Consider the following 17,115-nt stretch of genomic DNA (forward strand, 5'->3'; position numbering starts at 1 on the left):
GAACTATATTTTGATTACATTACCAACCAGAAACAAAAAAAAGAAAAAAGGGATACCTGAATTCTAGTTCTTTCTCCTAATATGTTTTATGTCCAAATTCAATCCAAAGATTATTTCATATCCATGTATCCTGTGATATAGTTAATATTCAATACCATGAAAATTACTATGAAAACAGAGGTCTATATTAATCACCACCATGCTTCAGTGCCTTTTTGGACCTAAGCATGAAGTTGAAAATTTACTTTAACCATGGGAACCAATTTCCCTCTCCTATGGCACTGCATTTCACAATCTCAAATAGTTTTTCATCTAGCAAGTCTAAGTAAGATCAATCTTTCTCTTGTTCATAGAAGTCATGTTCAACTCATTTTAGAGACCTAACAAATGAAAAAGCATCACAAAATATTCTCACGATGCACTTAATTCTGAAAATTCATCTTTACATGCTGAAGTAGTAATTGCCTGCTTTTGATTTACAAATGGACAAGCATTTATCCCCTTTTCCATGACCCTAGTACTCAGGGTCATTAAGGCCTACCAATACCCTCAGGACCCTGACACCAATACTGCTCTACAGAATATTAAAAATCGGTCAGGAATCCTTTCCTACTTTGCCTCAGGATAATTATCATACATAAGAAGAAAACGAGAAGTGAGAACAGGTAATCAATGCCATTTGCAATCTTTGATGCAGTACATAAGCACAGTACAGAACATCTGAGATCACTCTCTAATGATGCTGCTAGGCAACGTAGCATCTGGGGATATAAAAATACAGCTGCAATAACAAAATTGCTATTTTGTCCACAAATAGCACTATTTATAGGTGGCACAACTCTCCCAAATTCTATACAGTTCAGCRTGCTTACTGTGCTTTATTCACAGAAGCCTTGGTCAGATATTGCTTTTGAAAGTATATATAGATTTTAATGAGAATCAGTTCAAGAACTCTTTCAAATATTTTATTTTTCAAAACCTCACATGAAACAGCAATTTAAAGAATTTTKCCTGGGAAGTGACTGAAAAACTTCTCATTGCATTCATTTTCTTCAAATTGCTGTCATAGTCACAATCAGTTTTTGGATTGATATGCTTTCTTCTTTCATTACCAACAATGAAAACAGCCTGGGCTCCTAAAATCAAACACACACTTTCTTCTCAGGCAGAATCACTCAAAGGCAAGTGTGCTGCTGCTCAAGTTACAKCCTCAGTAACATTACTACAGTTCTRCAGAGGYAGATTGACAATGAGAGTGYTACACTGATGTAAGAGAAAACAAAATTTGGGTGTCAGAAACTTATTGCCAAAACTTTGGGAAGAGACAGCATAGCTTGACTTTCAAGCTGAAGCTCAGTTTATCAGGACTGGCAGTTAAAATACATTTATGAACTGAGCAAAGCAGTTGAATTCACTTAAACGTAGAAAAATTCCCAAACACGTTCCATTACATTTCCTCTATAACAAATGTCAATTCTTGAATTTCACTGTTACTTAAACAATTACCCAACTTAACAGCTTGACTGGACCAAACCCAATGACAGAACCATTAAACAGTCAGCGAGCAAGAGCACACTTACTCTCATTAAGCCACTTGCATACAGCTTGTTAAGAAGCTGTGGCTGAAGTGACCTTCTCCTACAGCTTCAAGGACTCTGCTTACAGTCCAAAACAATGGTGAAAGCCCAGCAAAGGGTGACAAGACTATTCTTCTAAAAGATTTCCTGTATCACAATTTCCCAATATATCTTTATTTGTCAGCATTTCAACCATGTTGCCAAGCTGGCAGAGAGCTATTTTGGGCCTAAATGTAGACCACCAGAATCTCTGATTCCACACTTCACAAATGCAGTTAAGTGGGGTGGAATACAAGTGACGTAGCTGGGATGTGATAAGGGSAGCTGCAGAAGATGGGAGGGCAAGGTTGGTCAGGATATATCTGCACTGACTGGTTTAACTTAGAGGCTCTGTGAGTGGATAGCCTACTTTTAAATACACCTTACAGTATGTTATGCTACTATCTGAAGAGCTCAAAGCATTTTACAAGCATTATTTAAATGTGCCTCACATTGGTACTCTGCATAACGCACCATTTATGTACTGGTATCCTTATTTCATGGAGCAGGTTAAACAGCCTGCCCAAGATCTTACCATGCAAATAACCCATATGATCAACCAAAAATAAATATCTTGATTATGAACTGGTCACAGAATTTACATATGAAAAAAGAGAAATCTTAAAATTAAATAAACAAAGAAAGGTATTTCAGCAAACATTACAACTTTGAGCAGATAAATCTCCAAAGACTAGAAAAATAATTTCCCACTGTTATTTGATAGAAATAACAGTAAATAAAATTTAATTTTGAATAATTGACTGATTAATTGAAGATTACTCTAAAGAGTAAAAATTWTATAAATACTAGCTTGAAACACAATACAATGCATGAAAATAGTAACTAGTCTGATGCTTATATCTGTTTATATGTGAGACAGGGTACATGCAACTTGATGACGARGGACAGGATTTTAATTTTATCATACTTATAAAGATACCCTTTCTTATATAGGCCAACAGCATTCTTCTGAATGGTTTCGATTTCAGCTGAATGCTCCATTTTTTTGCCTTATAAGGCCATTTTTAAAACAAATCATTGAAATTAACACTTCACTGCGCTTTTCTCRCCGTTTGCACTTTGCTGCTGCTGCTATTGTTTACCAAAAGGCCATTTTCTGCAAGGTTAGCTCTTGTGCCCAGAACCCCAGGGAAATGCTCAGTTGAGCACAATGCTCAAATCTGCAGACAATAGGGCCCTTCCAGGCAAATTACACACTTAAAAATGAGAACCCCACTAACTGGAGCAGTTGTCACAACCCCTCCCAGCGAGGCCGCCTTGCACAAAAGCACCAAAAGAGTCACGCACGCAGAGGTTCTGCACATCAGCCAGGCACAAGCACGGCCTGAACACTCCAACCACGGCATGWGCAGGGCACAGAGATTTCATTTGGTCCAGAGTGAAAGAGGGTTAAGTCAAATGACTGCACATATGCCATGGACTGGGAGATCACACAGATGCTCAGCTGACACATGGCAACTTGTTAAAGCTAGAGTAACTTGATTACGTGGCTTTCAGTGAATTCAATTCACACATCTCCTATTATGAAATAAAATTGTCCCATTTAATTTTTTGCTAAAGTGAAAACAATTTCAAGGTGCCGTACACTGCTTTSTTTAGACAGAAACATATTCATGTTTTAGAGGCCTGTAACAACATGAAGCATAACATCTCAAAGCCCCAGCTACAATTTGCTTCCTAATCTGAAATTCTTTTGCCAGATCAAAAGAGCTAGAAAAGAGCAACTTGTTTCAAAATACCTCTCCAGATTATTTATTTTTCACATCCTATTTTTTACACTGTTTCATTTTTACTATTCAATATAGCTGAATTCAATTCATATTGGTGGTGACTACTTGTTAACATATGATGAGGTTTTGCAAGGAGATTTATTAAATAACCAGAGAACAACAGAAGACTAAACAACTGCTCAGGGCAGAGTTAGAAAAGAAAATACTTTGTCTTATTTGAAAGACAGGACAGAATTTTGGATCAGAAAATATTATCCTTCCTGACATAGAACCATATGGCTCCCACACTTATTAAAAAACAGCAGATATCTAGTGCTTGCGAAGCCAAGCATTAATTTTCCTTTTTAAGCCAAACCTCAAAAAGTTTCATGGAATTCAAGCAAGCTGCCTTAGAGGTGTTGGCATTTGAATGGCATCAGTACTCTTCATCTCACCACAAAGATGCTGGAGCACCTATTTTCAAGTGTGTTTGCACAGCTACCAATTTTATTTAGGGAAATATTTTTGAATTACTTGATAAGTATGGTTTAAAGCAGCTAATTATATTGTATTGATCTAAAAGGCTGGGCATCTTGGAGAAAAACAGATGACATGCCAAATAATGTCAGCTGACAATTCTACGTCAGTTTTTGTTTGCTGTGATGCAAATAAGCATTGTAATTTAAAGACTGTACTGGAGGATTTATTTTCTGTTCAGATAAAAATACTAATTCACATTAAACGTTAAACCTTCTCCTTTGTTATCTGCAAGGTCTTATCTGAGAAATAGCAATTTTGCTTATAAATGTCTCCCTTTGATTTTGTAAGCAGGCAGTAAGCTAAAAAGCTAATGTAGCAATATCTCATGAAAGCTGCTTTTAAAGCTGCRTCTTTACTTTCCTGTTAAGCAGCCGCTTAAGTATCATCATGGAGCGCTAAATAAAGCACAAAGTCTAAAAGCAAGTAGTTTCAAGCTATTTACAAGCCTTTTTTTACCATTGTAGATATATAAACTTTTCTATCATATTATTGATGGGGAAATGGAGGCAAAATACTAATGCAGAACTGTTTGTTTTGCTATTTTTCTGARAGAGCTCCCATCCTTACTGCTTCAGCTTTGGGCACACTGAGGCAGAAAAGTGATTTTTCCAACATTTCATCATGAAAGCTGATAAGAAGCAGATTTTTTTTTCCAACAGAAATAATATCCTAACAGCCATGATAAAGACCTGCAAACATAAGTTCAATTTTTAATGCTGTTAGGAGAAAGAAAGGAAATAGATTGCATGCACACAGAGTCGGCACTGCCAGCTCCACCTCCTACATTATGCCCAAAACCTCCAAATAAACACTTCTTAAAACTAAGTAATAATCCTACAATAATCATACAATATGCAGTTTGGAACTGGTATGAAAAGGAAAATGGTATGAAGCTGTGTCAGGGGAGGTTTAGGTTRGATATTAGGAAAAGATYTTTCATCCAGAGATTGTTGGGRTAGTGAGCAGGGAAGTGATCACAGCATCAAGGCWGACAGAGTTCAAGAAGTGTTTGGACAGTGCTCTTGGCACAGGGTGTGGCCCTTGGGGTGTCCTGTGCAGGGTCAGAAGTTGGACTTGATGACCCTGATGGGTCCCTTCCAATTCAGGATATTCTATGAATTATTACTCAATCACCTGATCCACTTTAAAAAAGCTATGGCTGTTTTGCTGTCCTGGCTGTTAACTGGACTGGTAAATATGATCTGCTATCTGTACAGCCACACAGGTGTATCTGYAGCAGGTTTCCAAGCAGACTGGAAACTGTGTGAAATTAGACCTGCCTGACTGCCAGGCTACCAGCCACAGGCGGATCTTTGGATACACCTGAAGCACAGAACTGTTGCCTTAGTAAACAGGTATGTTAATATAGTGCCAGGGTAAATTAACTGACTCATACAGAAACAGATAGTGTACAATCACTGTAAAACTTCTAAAATGCATGCATTTTTTAAAAAAAAATATTTTGGCGTTTTTATTATCTGTTGGGTTTGGCTTTTTCAGTATTTTGACAGCAGCCTGTGTTCTCAAAATTAATGTTCCAGTTCTCAGTCAGAGTGTGAACGCATGCTTGGATAAAAGAGATGCATGCAACAAACCATAAAGGATTTTTGTGGGAGATGCCATAAAAGCCGAGAATGACCTTCAAAGCCCTTTAAAGGTCTTTTTTAATTTTTTAAGGAAAATGTTAATGCATCATTTTTCTCAAGACAGCTATTACTTAATCAATTCAGTAAATCTTCCACATTTGCAACAATCTTTTATAGAAAAATGCGTGTTCCAAAGTCCAGTATATTATTCCCTGAGAGAAGTGCATAATGTTGGGGAGATTAGATTTCCCCCAAAATATATAACAAGCAGCACTTTCAACTCAGCCCACCCTCACAGCCCTCTCATCTCAACTCAGAGATCCTTAGCTATAACCTATTAGCATTCATGAGAACTTCTGAAAGACTCCTGCACAAACTGACAGTGCATCAGGGAACTCTTATCTCATTTTTTCAGACTTGTAAAATGCATTWCATCTGATTTCAATTTTCCAAGATACATTGCGATGAAGAATATGTGTGTGACTCTAACAATGTCAAGTTCTGCACTTAACTCATTTTCAAAYGTTCTAGTACCATTACTGCAAGTCTGAATATATGAAGACCCAGAAATAAAACAAATGCTGGTGAGACATTTTATAAATATCATGAATAGTTTAGTTTATGCAGGACTCATTCATTAACTTCAAAGAACATTGGGAAAACGAGTAWGAATCTATAAGTCTAATTAATGGTAAGTCTGCCTTTCACTTGAATAATGTTTTAAATGTTGAACCCTTAATTACCATCTCTTATTCAATCCCTCCTGCTTCACTTTCTCACTCTTTGGCCAATCTTGATGTCCAYCCATAGCACTCCATAGAATAGATATTTTTCTGTAGATATTAAAAACATCTCCTATTCAGAAACGCCCTCAATTAAATACCTTTTTTTAAAATCTTGGTTTGAAAAGAAACATTCTTGTTGCAAAGCATGAGCAGAGATGAACAGCTCACCTGGCTTGTACTACAGAACAACCACCTCTGTCCAGCAGAGACCTGGCATTAAAAGCCACCAGCACCTTGGGATGTGCCACATGCTTCATCATACTCCTTATCTACACAACTCACTTTCTCACTTCAAAACTTGAACAATATTTGGGGTTTTTTTCCCCATTAGCTAATAAGTACACTTTCTAATTAAACATAATGAATTATGTTAGAATACTGGCACATGTGTAGTACCAAACCCTACAGAGAAACTCTTTAAAAATACTCRAAGCATGGAAGGAATGTGTTACAGAAGGTACAAGCCAGTCCTGTGCTGGCTGCAGCCGGGTAAATGCTGTGATTGAAGCACACAATCACACTGCATAATCCCAGCACCAAAACTCTTCCCCTGCGCTGTGAAAGGCTGGTTGCAGATGCAGCAGCCATTTCACAAAGCCCATTACAGCACAGAGACTGCTCTTTTGGGGTTGGTTGTGCTACACTCTCCCCCTTCAYTCTCACACAGTGCAGGTACTGTCTCTGGGGTGAGCAGCTCCGTGCTGACACAGGCTATTTTTAGATCTCAGAAACAGCATTCTTCCCAACCTCTAGAMACTGTGCCCTGAACCACATAATCAGCAAATCAGCACATTACTGCTGACTTCTGAGTCTTTTCAATCTTGTCTAAACAACTTTAAACTTGTGTCACCACAAGGTAACACAAAACAAATAATAGCTCCCTAAATGTTTTATCTTTGACATAAATAACTTATTCAGAAAGATTTGTGAGAGACAATTAAAGYACCTTGCTGAGTAACAAAACTTGGAAGGAACACGGTGAGAAATGACTCAAAAAGGATGTAGATCAAAAAGATACATACAAAAAAGTCAAACAAAACAGAAACCACTCAGATCTTCCTCATTTTTCTTTTACAGTTCTAATTAGAAAGTTTTTATGACATAAAAAAATGTCCTTGTACAAAATTCACCAGTTAAGAGAAGAAACCTTCATTTGAATAAAAGGAAAAAGCATGGGGGGGAGGAGGAGGAAATTATATAAAATAAATGTATCGACTGACATGGTCCACAGCCTTACTGCGTGACTCTACTTACAGCAGCCTACAGGATCTTGTGGCTTCCTCATATCATTCTAGCTGAAATATCAATAAAAGCACTGGTAACATTATTGCTTTGTCTTYATAAAATCACCCACTCATTGTACCTTAGAATAAGCCTGTCATGTATATCAAGAAACTCGGAAATTTTGTCTGTAAGAAAAACTATTTTCAAGTGACTTATTGAAAACTAAATGATTAAAAACTTGTGAGGCACATCAAATTGACAGACCTCTTCCATATATCTGGATCAAATCTCAAGTGAAAATCAAATTATTTTTCTATCAGCCTTGGCAGAATTATGGATTTCAGTAGAGTGAAGACAAAATTCATTTACACACCAAATAACTGAGTTATTATTTAAGTTTTACACACAAGATTTACACTTCATTGGACAAAAACTGATAATGGGAAGTAAGCAGAATATTTGCATTCAATTGAAAAGGAAATTCAGAGGCKCTTTCTTAAACTAAAACATTCATGCTTTAGTTACAGCAGCTGCAAAATTTTATAAAGAATTTCACAAGTTAAAAGGAAGACCAAAGAAATTATSAACAACCACATGGAGGTAAAGCAAGAGGTCTCAGAAAACTTGTTCTTGTTTAGTTTATGAACTAAACCTCGTCTTATATTCATCAAGGAAAAGGTACATTTTCACCTCATGTTMCCCAGCACACAATAAAAAATCCAAAGTAAGAATCCTAGTGGCAGAAATTCAGCTGTAGAGACGAGTAGGACAAGACAAACTATGAAAGAGTAACAAATCCAGGSTTTAGTTATCCAAACTAACAGCCTGTGCTGTGTGCCTTGCACAGTCAAGGGGAGCCTTCACAGAGAAACTTGGGCTGYCTATTCAGGAGCTCAGACCAAGCTGTGCCTTTAGGGCACGTTCACCACTGCACAAAAGTCACGGATTACCCTGTCTTCAGGATATTTTTATCTTACTTTAACTACCATAAAGAAAATGCAAAAAATTTATTCCTGAGACACATGAGGATAGCTTTAATTCTGATAAATAAAATGCAAAATTAGATTAAAAGGGAAAAAAAAAAAGGCCTAAAACTAAGTATCTTAGAAGGAATACTAATATTAAAACAAAAGAAACTGGGAAAGTATTTGAAAAAAACAAACATCACTAAAAGAAACCACAGCTGATAAGAATTAGATTAGTCTACTAACAACCTTCAAGCAGTATCTTTGGAAAGTAATAGCTCAAAAAGGAGAGAACAAGGTACTACTTCTGTATTTGGGGATTTTCTASATACTTGGAATTTGTCCCAATGTTTCTACATCAGAATGCTCTTAATTTTACATTTATTAGCATGGTAAGTTTTCAAATAATAGTTGTRGCAACTTATAGTTCCTTAAAAATATATAGCATTTCAAGCAGGTAACAATAAGTGCTGTTATTAAAATGARTTTGGTTTCATGTCATTGGTATAATAAAACATCTGCCCAGAAATCTCCATTTAATTAAGTCTATTGTGYCTATGCATAAATATGGCATTAAATTGGTATTATTTCCCATACACTTAAAAATAACACATTGGCCTATTTTCATTATACTCCTTCCACAAAGATGATTAACATTTAATTGCCGAGTGAAACAAATAGTCTGCTTCTAAGGTTTCATATTCATGAGACAACACTAGAAGATAAAAAAGTAGTGCAATTAAATACTGTTAAAAAATAATAGGAAATCTGATCGTCTAATGTATTTTTTCAATTTTCCCGTGTGCAGGCTTAAGCTTCTTCACAAAGCATCCCATGACACAATACTTGACAAAGAAATACCTGAAGCATTCAATTATRCACTGTAGCATTTACCAAAAGCTTATTAAAATAGAACATATAAAATAACTTGCATCATCTAAAGGTATCAGACAAAAATAACAGCGTAGATTTTAAAATGAATGGTACGAACAGTGTAAGAATTCAGTGTAGCTCTTGTCTGGTTTGAATAAACCARTGTCTGAAACATGGTCCTAATATCCCATCAGGATCTTTCAGCTCTTAAAGGAATTAGTGCTTTGTTCCTCTAAATGTGAGCAAACCATCAGCTGTCTCCTAGAGGTGATGGACAAAAAGTCAGCATGTTACTTACCAATAAAGTAGTTGTTTCCTAATGCAAGCATTTCCTCAGAAAGCACAAGGCCCCCCAGTGCCTGCAGRAGAGTGACACTTCTGCCATCAATAAGTGAACACTGTTTAAATCCAGTGCTTGTGACCTTCCACAGCAGGATGAGAGAAGCAGTAGCATCTTGCCTTATTCTAAAAAAAGAAATTACGACAATATTTAGACTGAGGGATATTGGTGTTATTAGCATATACATYACTGWAAACAGAAGCTTAACAAACAATGGMAATTTWAATCTAGTAAGTATGGAATCAGGAAAAGTTATGAATGTTTTTAGCATGTCCACAAAAATTAAAAATGCTTCCATCATAAGATTTTCACAATAGTTTGTGCAGAAGCAGATTAAATCATACACAGTCCCAATTTCTGATATTTGAAGGTCACCATCTTAACACCCAAGAATTTCACATAAATATCACATAATAGTAAAGGATCCTTATTCACTCTTTGTATTTATGCCTTTTTGAGTAGTACCTCCATCCTACATCTACAATGCCATCATTTTCTGCAGCTGCAGTACATCCAGCTCTGTTGTTTACTGAAGAGCATTCAATGTTTGTTCAATACCGGGAGAACAGATCCTGGTAGAAATCCTCATTTGTTTGACACACCAGATCGAAGATCCAGGACAGTTTATTCTTGTAAATCAAATGAGTCATGTAATGCTCCCAAGGTCACTGAGCCCATGGTGCCTTCCTGAATATTGACAGATTGGATGTAGAGTCTACCAGTGTATCCTCACTGCTGCCTCCGTTAGGGAGCACTGTCCCAGTCTTTGTCATCACAGGGCACCTTTTTTCCTACTCACCTCCATAAAGAAACAATTAAAATCTGTCATATTTCTGGCAAGGTCCCAAATATTTGCCTTAATTTCCTAGGAAGGAATCCCAAATGAGTTTTAACAATCCTCCAAAAATTTGACACAACAGCACTCAACTGCTAAAACCTGGTCATTCTCTCCTGCTCAAAACAGGCCTCCAAATACCAAGAGATGAAGCTTTGTTCCACAATTTCCTGTACTGAAATTGTTTCMATCCTGCTAAAAACACAAGGCAGTTTATCCCTGATCACTGATTTTTAACTTTGAAACAAGAAAAGCAATGTGTGACAGAAGTTGAAAAAATGTTGCAACTAGACGTCATAAGAAGCACATTTTTTACAATATTTTGCATCCTCTTTAAGAACAACCCCAATTTCTRCTCCAAAAGCTGTCTCACTTTTAGAATAGGATAGCAACTAGTTTCACAGTTTAGGTCTCATCTRAGAGACCTAAACCAAAACAAACTTATTAAACTGAAATTATTTTCATTTCACAGAGAACCATTTGTTACTTGGGCCTTTAAAATAGTGAATGAAATAAAATAAAAATAAATCATGACTTACACTAATCTACCCAGATATAAAACAGTATGAAACATATACAGKGTAAAAATTATCAAACTGTGTACTCTGCAACCTCCTTTAAAACGGGGTCCCTCCATCAAGGCTCTTAAATAGAGCTTTAGAATCCACAAATGCCAGCTTTCTCCTGATTCCAAGAAAAGACACTTGTTTGCTTTCAGAGTCCAGCCAGCCRGGGCATCCACACTCCCAGATCTCTTCCTGACTTAGGGCTCATGAATGAGCACAATTCAAAGTCCCGTGGGAAGGGTGGGACRGCCCCCGCGTTTAACAGTTACTGCTCCAAACTGCAGCTCGTCTGCTTGCATCACTTTGTTTTTTCCTGTGAGCATGGCCTTTTCTAACAGAAACATGCCATTCTGAAAGATAAGTTGACAGTATGAGAAAAGTAGGCTATTTCAGGAAAATGTAAGTCTAAAATTGCAGCAAAGCTGTGAGCCAGAGAACTACGTTGGCAGATTTTATTTTGAAATAAAATTTCCAATCAGAAAATGCCTCATCCCAGCTGACAGAATCAGATCTTTCTAGGAAGTCAGGTGCTGTTAATTAAAAGTAACAGAGCARGCATTTGATTGAAAAAGCATGAATTGAGAAGTGAGCAACAGAATAAATTCAAATTTTTGAGAAACACGGTTTGTAGRACATACACAAAGATTTCACAGCTGATGATGGGACCCAAAGCAATAACCCAGAAATCAAATACAAATGCACAAAATACATGCACTTACATAGTCAACAATAACACTTTCTATCAGCAACTTCATCTGAGATTAAAGAGGGGGAAAAGTGTTCACTGCATGAAGCAGGAAGAAAATGTCATATCTCCTCCAAAATGACATTTTCAACACATCTACCCTAATTTCTAATGCATTATGATAGCCCAGAGACAGCTTACATGCTTACATCTTCTAAAACATTAAATGTGTGGGAGAAATTATGCCAAGCAAAGAGCTGTCATGGCTCTGCTACATGCTTGATGTCTCTCTGAATTCTCTCAGTCTTTTAGGCATTTGACAAATCTGCCTATCTGAAAAGCTGTTGTCTAAAATATCCAGTCAAATGAAAATAAAAGTGCTTTTATATTTCATCACATGTAAGAATATTCTCACTTTATTGATGTATTCTGTGGAACTTCAAAGGAGATAAGCCGGCCTCCAGCAGAAGTATTGGAACTGGCATTTCCACAAGCTACATCTGGGGTTATCTGAAAATAAAAATAGCTTTATTTAACAATAAACTATAAAATCTGGCCAAAGAAAATATGAAAGATTTTTTTTTTTTTTTACAAATGACACAAGTAGTCCAGCAGTCATCTTCTAAAAATCCTCAGGAGCATTCACTGGAACTTTTATGCTGCCAACACAGGTGCTGAAAATTCACATAACCATTCTTTCAGGGTTTTGTTTTAACAAAAAGTTCCTGCATCTTCCTTAAAAGCATCTTCCTTAAAAAGTGAACATATTCACAAAGAGATTAATAGGCTTCTGGTCTTTTAGAGTAATAAATAAAGCTCTAACATTTGCCACATCCAAGAAATAGTGCAYCATTAATTCATGCAGTCGTGAAGGATTTACAGTAGCAAATACAGACATTGCCTTTCTACTATATTGAAATATGTTTTTTCCTAACACAGGTTTCCTTTAAAAAACACTCTCCCACTTGCCCATTACTATTCTTTCCAAGTAAAAGAATCTTGGACAAACAGTGCTTTCAGTTGGAAAAAAATGATGATCACAGTGAGAGTGAAAGGATGTGTTTGTCAAACCTGGTGATTTTCTGTGCCTACCAGGCATAGAAATCAGTTACTGCATTAACTAGATAAAGACACCACACAAGGTGTCACACAACACAGGAATCACAGACTCCTTAATTATTCAGATCTTCAGAAGWAGTAATTTCCTAAAGACAGTTTGAAAATTATTCATGTTTCCAAGAGTATATTTATTTCAAATAAGTAATATTTTATGTGGCATAATTGAGTCTATAACTTAATATCATCAGTAGTTTTAAAAAACTTTTCATGTATCTTCATCACCTTGCTTATGAAATATCAAAATGGGAAAAAAAACAACAAACCAGTTTATTCTTCAAATTTCTAGGCAGTTTGCAATGTTATTCTTTCAGCCACAGAGAATATATTTGCAAGCTTTTTACATCAACCGTACTGCACAAGCAAAAATGCAACATGACACACTTCCATGAATTAATCTTACATCAAAACAAAAGCCAGAATAAAATTTGTAAATTTAAATAAAATTCAAATTCACATTTTAAATATTACATGAGTGTAATGAAACACATGTAAATACATGAACAACAGAAGTCCAGAATATGATACAAGTAACAATTTTTAGGACATTCAGAGCTTATCTTGACTCAGGCAAGACAAATACTTAGTATTCACATTTCCCAGGTGAATGATTTCCCAATGTCCAGATTACTCAATTCATTGTTGAATTCCCTGGTGTATATTATATGAATAATGTAGTTTATAAAAATGAAGTGAGAAGCCATTTTATTGCATTTGTTCCAATAAATTTTGAAAACAGATAATACATTTATYACAATTTTTAAATCTCAGAAGCCAAAATTATGGACCTAACAGTCAAAATACAATGCATTCAAAACTAGTTTGGCCAACGCTCTTCCTTCTGTATTTGCCAACATTTAAACATTCGTTTTCTTTGAGAATYTATATGCCTACAATGGAACAAAGGGAAAAAAAAAATCAATATCTCTATTCTCACACCGTCCTACACTACATCTAAAATACACCCACTGTTACAGTATTTCTGTAGTTTTACAATTTCATGCATCTCTTACCTTGGAACACAAGGGGGGAAGTTGTAATTTAAGCATTTTATTTACCTTACTATTTAATATTAGAAGTTTTTAAAGTAAAAGGTATTGATGTCTTTGCAACTAGAATAAAAATTTAAAAATCATAGAAGCAAGAGCTGAATGAAGTGACTGCAGAGCAAGAGCTGAGATTTAACCTTGAAAAAATGGAAAAAAAAAAACAAGCAAACAAAACAATACTTTAGTTTGCAAACACATCAGAATTTAGAATTACTCAGCAGGAAAAGCACACATAGGAAATACTGCAATGAAAATCAGAAAAGTGAAAGGCAAAATGCATGATTCTAACTCTTCTGTTAAGAGATCTGGAATGTTTGATGTCTTTCTCTAGGAACTCCATTTGTAACTGGCCCTGACTTCCCCAAGAATCTGGTAAAATAAGCATCCAAACCAGTAGGATAATAACCCCAGGATTTTGCAACAGCTGAAGTCTGAATTTTTTTATATAACAACAATCCCAATACTTGGACTAAAGAAAAAAAACACAAGAAGAAGCAGAAACTCTCATAAGGATAAAAATGGTCCCAGCAGTGTCCTATTTCAGTCAAGTACTATGGAGACAAAAAATGACAGCTTTGACACCTGAATTAGGAAACAAATTGCAGTTTTKCCACAGCTGTGAGAAATTTGTATAAAGATTTTTAAGTGTGTCTCTTTCATGTCTTAACAGAGTGCTCTGCAAAACTGAACTACTGAAGAATGAGGGCAAAGACAACCAATACATTACAACAATAAAGCACACTCAGAAGATGAAAACAATCTGTAATTTTCACTCTCAAAAAAAGAAGGCTGCTAGAACTGGCAGGAGATACTTAAAGCTGAAGTCACTGGGAAATATACTTTAATGATTTTCAGAGGACAAAATAAAGATCATTCCTAGTTAAAAATAATAAACACAAATAGACTAGCTATCTAAATCATTTATTTAAAAACAATCAAAAGAAAACATAACATAGAATGGCAATGACATCAAACACTTCTCCTGAAGCATTTAATAGTACAGAAACTTTAGGACAGCAAGAAGGTTCTTGGGGAACAGACTYATAAACACTTACACAAATGATGCAGCTACTTTAAAAATTGTCACCAAACAAAATCTTCATGCCCTTTCCAGAGTCTATAGTATGGTTTGGAGCTGATTACAGMGATAAGCTCCTGTGTCAACAGAGAATACAACCAAAACTGTTCTTCAATACCTTGAGTATAAAATTATTAAATATCAAATTATTGACAGTAAATACAGAATTCTTCTTTACATACATGTTCCATAAGTTTGAATCCAAATCATGTTCTTGTTTCTTAAAAGATAATATGATATATAAAAAMTATATTTCTGCTTCAAATGCTTGAAGTTACATAGGTGAAAGAGCAGCATCATTTGAGAAAACAAGAATGAAATCTTGAGAAGAGTTCTTACTCTTACAGTCTCTRCCTGGGCCTTAACAAGACAGCAGTGATTTTGTTAGATTTCCTTATCAGGCCATAGCAGTGTTATACAGGAGACTGCAAAGAATATCAGAGCTGGTACCTAAAAAGAGAGCAACAAACTGTTCTTCATATTCCAACCTTCCTGAAGAAATTAAATGTCTGAGTCAGACAGATACTTTCCTGCCTTACAAAACCAGAATATGAGAGAGACACTTAATTCAACAAGTGCTGAGATACACACATAAATCCCAAGGCAAYATTTTTACGTGAGTGAGTGCCTTTATTACTTTGGTAAGTGTACKAGACTTTAATTCAATGAGGCTAAGCAGAGTAGCATACTGACTCTAAGTCTACATTTATGCAGCCTCTCAGTGCTGAAATTAGTTCTCTTAAGGTAGCTATTGTATATGAAATTTCATAGTATATTTCTTGAAAAGCTGAGCAGACATTGGTAATTCTACAAGGCCTTATCAACATGGGCAGACTAATCCTGACAGTGCAAATTGCAGCCATTCTGCTATCACAATCCGTTAGCATTTCTTTTATATCCCAACCCTGAGTTCATAGAATGGCAGAAGGCTTTCACTTCTTGCAAAATGTGCCATATTTTCCTCAGATTTAAAAGTGGTCTATAAGTGAAATGGCCAAATTCATATGAGCCTTAGAAATTCCTCACTACCCTATTAACAAGGTATTAATGAATATTTCTAAAAAACAACAGACAGCTCCAAACAGTGGAGGAAGTTGCCCAGGTATCTTGTGGGCTCTCCATTCTTTCAGTTATTTAAGATGCAGCTGAATTCAGTTCTGAGCAAYCTGCTCTAGCTGACCCTGCTTGGAGCAAGGGCTTGGACTACACAAAATCCAGAGGTGCCTTCCAACCTCACCTACACTGTGCTGTTGTGAGTGAACATTCACACCATGAGCCGGTTCCTATTAATTTCCCTATTAATTTCCTATTAATTTTCCCATTAATTGCCATTGTAATTTCAGCAACACCACGGCTTTCACTAATCCCCACTCCAGCATACAGTGAAAGTGCTTCATTTGGAAATATCCCCAAATGTAAATAAGTATGTGTGTATGTGCCTGCACTCTCAGGCACACAGAGGTACATGTGACCCAGAGACTTCTCTCCTGTTCTGAGAATGTTCTCTTTGCTTAATCTCTTGGGTTTTCACCTCAAAAAAGTTTTTACTTTCTGGTGGGGCRACAGAGAACTCTGCATGGTCTTGCAGCCAGAGCCAAATGAGGAAAATTGGTCTGGAATTAAATAGAATATGTGAACACACACATAATGGTTGACCTAAGTAAAAAAAGATGGATACAAACTCATCCCACAGCAAAGATCAGTGCTTAAAAGAAAAAAAAAAAAAACTAAAATTTTAAACATATTTGAAAAGACATTATGTTACAGAAACAGTAAGAAAATTAGTTCTTTGAGAAATTTCACATTAAATTTCAATTCAATAAAGCAAGTTCCTTAACATGCAATTTTGGCTTTTCTAAACACATAGCTTTTCTATAAGAWTAGGGCCTGCAGGATTTATTCTCTTCCAATCCTCCAAATGTGGCAAGAGATATCCCTTATYTTCTAAGAAATATAACATGTTAGGTTATATTGTTCAGTCTTTCTTATGCAAGGGAAAAATAATATATGAAAGAAATAAAACAGGTTAGATCCTGACTATAGATCGTGAAYAGCTGTTGGTAAATAAAAAGTGAGAAGTAGGAAAATAAAAGGCAACAAAATGGAACCATAAGAGAGAGAGCTAGT

At 35.9% G+C, this 17,115-nt stretch overlaps 1 protein-coding gene across 1 annotated transcript in view; it reads right to left on the reverse strand.

Annotated features, from left to right (window-relative positions):
• The window catches only part of DNER (delta/notch like EGF repeat containing), a 108,542-nt gene that overhangs the window by 39,267 nt on the left and 52,160 nt on the right, over positions 1-17,115 (reverse strand). The window contains exons 3-4 of the mRNA XM_057366910.1: positions 12,161-12,255; positions 9,618-9,784 (exon numbers count right to left, since the gene is read on the reverse strand). Of these exons, the coding sequence (XP_057222893.1) occupies positions 9,618-9,784; positions 12,161-12,255 (262 nt within the window). The remainder of the gene's footprint in view (positions 1-9,617; positions 9,785-12,160; positions 12,256-17,115) is intronic.

This window comes from Malurus melanocephalus, unplaced genomic scaffold (genome assembly GCF_030028575.1).
Source record: "Malurus melanocephalus ecotype Western Australia unplaced genomic scaffold, MMel_1.1 scaffold_73, whole genome shotgun sequence".
Classification (NCBI taxonomy): Eukaryota; Metazoa; Chordata; class Aves; order Passeriformes; family Maluridae; genus Malurus; species Malurus melanocephalus.